Source organism: Bison bison, unplaced genomic scaffold (assembly GCF_000754665.1).
Source record: "Bison bison bison isolate TAMUID 2011002044 unplaced genomic scaffold, Bison_UMD1.0 scf7180017845683, whole genome shotgun sequence".
NCBI classification, from domain to species: Eukaryota; Metazoa; Chordata; class Mammalia; order Artiodactyla; family Bovidae; genus Bison; species Bison bison.
The window spans coordinates 81,417-86,668 of NW_011476256.1; the positions used below are offsets into that span (position 1 = coordinate 81,417).

Below are 5,252 nucleotides of genomic sequence, written 5' to 3' on the forward strand. Positions count from 1 at the left end.
GGTTTCCCCTCCCCGCAGGCGGCCAACTCCCGTCCCCCCAAGCGGGCCAGGTGACCCCTCAGGTGCGGTGCATCCGCTTCTTCCTCTCGCCACCCCGGCCGCCCCCTCCCCTCCCAGTGGCCCTCGTAGCAGTCTGCGGCACCTGCGCCCCGACCAGGTGTGACAGCCAGGGGTCCGTGCCAGGATCTTAGGGGTTGCGGAATGAGGCCAAAACAAATCTCCCGTCTTTAGGACCCTGCTCTGCGGGGGCGCCCGGGTGTTCCCTGCGTGGGCGCCATCCACCGGGCTCTCCAGGGAAACCTGCATCGCCTAGCGTGGGTGGGTCTCCCGCTCCCAGGGTCCCTGCCTTGTCCTGCTGCGAACTGCCGCTGCGCTATGGGGAACTCAGACCAGCAGTGAGCCGCTTTGTCGGGTGCGTGTCCATCCAGCAATTAGCGGAAGGACAGCCAGCCAGGGGCATCCTGGCCCGCCCCAGGGGGTGACGGGTCAGGGTTTCCCATTCTGGCCTCTAATTCCTTGCGCTGTAAGTTGTCCCCATGTGTCGCCTGGTCCTGGGGACCTGGGCATCCCTCAGATGTGCTGTGTCACTTTGGGAACTGAGCTTTGTCAGGGCTGTTACTCAGCAGTTTTCAGCTAATTGCTCACTAATGTCTGGGCAGTTCCTGGCATTTTGACACGGTCAGGTACGGCAGGTTATAGGTCAGGTGACTCAGTCACGTAGATTCTGAGTGTTAAAAGTCATTTCTTTTGAGAGAACATCTCAGAACCTGGGTCTGATCTCAGGGAGCAGTGGGGTGTGTAGTAGGACAAGAGAAGCAGCACTGATTCTTTTGGGGGCCGGGACACTTCTCGGGGGCGCCTGCCACCACCCCACACAGGCTGTGGCTTGTCAGGTGAGACTTGGTCCCGGCTGTGCCCTGGCTGCACCTGAGGGGGGCAGGGCAACAGCAAGGTCCTTCTGTGCTGAGTCACAGGGTGGGGGTGGGGAGTGGGATGAAGTAAATGCCTTCCAGGTGAAAAAGGCTCCTGCGCTCAGTTTATTTCCATCCATCCATCCGTTCCTCCCTTTTACATGCCTTTGTTAGTCAAAAAAACGTTTCTGAAACTCTGCCAGCTTTGAAGCCAACCTGATCCCCCCACTGCAGGGTGAAGGGCCAAGTCCACATTGTCGGGCCCAGCTGACGGGCATGTCCCAGCCTGGGGAGGTGGTGCGGGGCAAGTATGCAATGGGTGGGTCACCCTGCTTATGTACAGCAGGTGAGTCTGCACGTCAGCCCGCAGTGGTCTGGGTCTGAGATGGACCACACGGTCCAGGTGACTTGAAGGGATCTAGCAGGGGGAGATTCTGAAAGGGTTTTGGCGTTTTCTCAGAAGTGCTGGGGCTGATGGGAGCTGTGTGTGAAGCTGCCGCCCACAGCAGCGCTGCAGTGTGAAGGCAGAGAGGGGCCCCTGCCGGGGTGGGTGAGGGTGAGAGTGAGAGAGGGTCCTGCTGGGAAGCGTGGACCAGTCACTGAGAGGGGTGCGTCTTTTCCAGGAGGCCGGGCTTGGGACATGAAGGGGCTGGCATCCCTGAAAGTCTCCTGGGACAGAAGAGGTCAGGGTTGGGGGCAGCCTGCAGAGATGGGGGCCCTAAGGGGGTGGGGGGGAGCAGCTGAGGGCCGCGCTGGGCTCCTGCTCAGCACGTGGGTGCCGGTGCAGCAGCCTGAGGGAGGCACCGCGCACACAGTTTGCTAAGGGGCCAGGGCTGCTGTGGGTCCTCCCTTGCCGGCAGGCAGTGATACAGCCGCGCTGGAGGACAGCTGGTGTCTGCAGGTCAGCACCACAGAGGTAACTGGTGTCCGGGTGTGACAGCCACAGGAGGGGCTGCGGGGCTGCCAAGGAGGACGGGAAGGCCAGGAGGTGGCCCCAGGCAGAGGAGGGAAGAAGGACAGGTGGAGGGTGGCGGTGGGGGCATTTAGGAGCACCACTCAGGGCTGGGGGGCAAGGCTGGGGCAACAGTTTGAAGAGTGAGATGGAAACTGGGGATCGCAAGACGTGGGGGTCAGCCAACTCAGGTTGGATTTGGGTGAGGGCCTGAGGGGCCTGCCATCATGTCTTAGGAAGGGTGGGAGCCAGAGGCGGCCCCCTTTGCAGAGTTGACCGAGGCAGGAGGGGTCCTTAGAGGCCTGAAGCCCCAGGCCTGCAGGAGGCGCTGTTGGGCACAGAGAACAGCCTGGTGAAGATGGGTGGTCCCAGTTACTGATGGTTAAATTAAAGGCCTGCCTCAGCCCTGCACTGTCTGCTTCTGACCCTGGGAATGTGACCTTATTTAGAAACAAGTCTTTGCAGGAAATTCCCTGGTGGTCCAGTGGTTAGGACTCCTCGCTTTCACTGCCAAGGGCCCAGGATCAACCCCTGGTCGGGAACTAAGGTCCTGCAAGCCGTGAAGTGCAGCCTGCCCCCCACCAAAAAGTGAAAAATAAAAGTCTTTACTGGTGTAATTAAGGTAAAATGAGGTCATTAGGATGGTTACTGGTGTAATTAAGGTAAAATGAGGTCATTAGGATGGGTCCTAATATGATATAACATGTACTTAGAAGAAGGAAACTTGGACACAAAATACAGGGGAGGGACGACCACAGGAGGACAAGGCGCTGGGGAGGCCAGAGCATCCGCAGACTGAGGACCACTGAGGATTCCCCGCTGGGAAGGCAGGAGGGTGGGCCCCAGGAGCCTGGGCGGAAGCGCAGCTCTCTGCTGCTTGTCGGTTGCCATCCAGGAATTCTGCCACTTGGCACCGGGCAGCTGGGAGCGGAGGCGGGAGGCTGACCCAGAGCAGGCAGGCCTGACGAGGGTCCCATTGTCCACTCCGGGCTGGAGTCTGGGGCCTCTTGAAATGGGCCTCGGTGTGTCCACCAGGCATCAGGGGCACTGTGGGGCCCTGTGGCCAGCAGGGGGCATAGGACGGAGCCATGCCAGAGAGGCCCCAGCCTCCTGGAGGGGGTGCTCTGGAGTGGACCCCAGCAGGGTTGGGGGCAGAAGGGATCTGGGGTGGCAGCGCTCCCATGTGCTGGGCCCTCAGCATCACCACGTCTCCCCAGACCTGGCTGTGGCTTGTGCTGGGTGGCTGCTCAGGCCCTGGGTCTGTCCCTGAAGCTCCTGCTCTCCTGGACCCTGGTCCCCAGGCCACACTTCCCCCAAGTTGCCCCCATGGGGCCACGGGAACTCGGGGGGTTGGCAGACCTGACCTTGGCCGTTCTGAGACAGCGTCCCACTCTGTGCCAGGGCCTGGAGGGCGTGTCAGGTGGGGATAGTGGGGGCTACGGCCCTTTCCCCTGTCCCTATGACAGGCCTGGGGGGGTGCACAGGGGTCCCCAGCAGAACAGGAGGGAAACAACCCTGCCCACTTGCGGGACCTGGTTTGGGCCCTGGGGTGGAGGTCAGTGCAGGTCCCCCCCGCGTTGTCCGTGAGCCCCTTTCTCCCCATGGACGTCGCCCTCCTCAGATTTTCTTTACTAGGCAGGCATGTGATCCGGTCAGATTTTACCAAATGATCAGAAGCTCAGTCGGCGAGATGAGGGCTGTGTTGCCATGGCTATAGGAGGGGTGGACCCCGAGCCCAGGTGGGTCCCCCCGCCACAGGAGCCTGGATCCCCCCTCGGTGACACTAGATCTGTCCTGCAGGATCCACCTTAGACCTTCACCTTGGTGACATCAGCCTTGTGCCCCCGGATAAGGACCTGGAGGAACACGACGGCCGTGACCTGGGACCCACAGGTAGCGCCTAAGCCGATGCCTTCCAGGACCGCCCCCTGTGCCTCTGGGGTGGGAGGGGTCCTGTCTGCCTCCCTGCACCCCCCACCCCAAAGTCCCTACAGAGTCGGGGGCAGGCCTTTGTGGCCATTTCGAGGAGACGAGTAACCACCACATTGGTATGAAGACAAATAGGTTCACAGTTCACATCAGATACTGAATCGTTTTCTTCAATGTAAAAGTTCATCTTTTTGTTTTTAATTTCTCTGATCTTAAAAAAAACCACTTCTGGGGCCTAAAACATTCTGGGACCACTGTGCCTGTGGACAGGTCACCCAGGCGGGCCTAGAGAGCATCTGAGGGGTGAGACGTGTGGCCTTCTCACCTGGGTGGGAGTCCCCCAGCTTGGGCAGTGCCGGGAGATTCCAGGGCAGAGGGTCTCCTGTTGTGTGTCTGGTCCCTGGGGCTGCAGCAACTGCCTCCCACTAACCTGACACCACTCCCCCAACTCCGTGCAGGTCAGAGGTCGCTGGGGGGCTCTGCCCCTGTGGCCATCCCGGGCTGCCTGCCGCGTTCCCCATCCCTGCACTCCTCCTCATCCCTGTCCGCCTCCCCGCTCGGCTCCTTCTCCCAGTCCTTGCCGGGCCCACTCATCTCCTCGGCCATGACGCCCCCCCAGCAGCCGCCGCCCCTCAAGTCGGAGCCCAGAGCACTGGGCCCCTCAGTCTCGTCCTACAACTCCTTCGGTGAGTGGCCTCGTGGGGCCCCAGGGTGGGGGGAGCCACAGTGCAGTCCATCATGTCCTGTTGCCGCTGCTCGGCTGCACGTGCCCTGGGGACAGGGCCTGGGGTTCGCACCTGGACCTCTGGGGGGATCAGCGTGCCTGGGACCCCATGCCGCCCTAGGACGCCACTCTGGTGGGACCCGCCTCGCGTCGCAGGCTGCCAGGCGCACGAAGTCAGCAGAGGCCAAGCACAGAAGCAGATGGATTTGCAGAATCCATCTGCAAATGGAAACTTGTGATCTGTTTTAAAAGAAACAATGTTTTTATTGTTATTTTTAAAGAAACCATGTTTTTAAATGCTTGTTTTACTCTCTGGTGTCACATACGTCAATAGATGTCACTCAGGTAACCAGAAACCCTGTGGGGTCCTCCAGGTCCTAAGTGGACAGGGTTCTGGGACCAGGGTCTGAGCTCCGCGGCCCCCACGACACAGCTCTTGGGGCAAGTGATGGCGCAGGCGTCCTTGTCGGGGGGCAGGGCTGGGGTCCCCAGAGCTGGCTGGGGGGATGCCCAAGAGGCCCAAGCTCGAGCAGGCTGACGCCAGCTCCTCCACACTCAGGCTTGAACGGCGTCCCCGGCAGCATCTGGGACTTCGTCTCTGGCAGCTTCTCTCCCAGCCCGTCCCCAATCCTGAACGCCGGCCCCGCGGCCTCCTCAGGCGTGAGTCCCAGCAGCGCCGAGCTGGCCCGGGTCCGGAGGCAGCTGGATGAGGCCAAGAGGAAGATCCGGCAGTGGG

The 5,252-nt window shown here is 61.2% G+C and overlaps 1 protein-coding gene across 1 annotated transcript in view; it reads left to right on the forward strand.

Moving 5' to 3' along the window:
• The window catches only part of LOC104986137 (putative E3 ubiquitin-protein ligase UNKL), a 21,639-nt gene that overhangs the window by 13,411 nt on the left and 2,976 nt on the right, over positions 1–5,252 (forward strand). Inside the window, exons 8-10 of the mRNA XM_010836600.1 lie at positions 3,664–3,756; positions 4,251–4,478; positions 5,076–5,247. Coding sequence (XP_010834902.1) covers positions 3,664–3,756; positions 4,251–4,478; positions 5,076–5,247 — 493 coding nt within the window. The remainder of the gene's footprint in view (positions 1–3,663; positions 3,757–4,250; positions 4,479–5,075; positions 5,248–5,252) is intronic.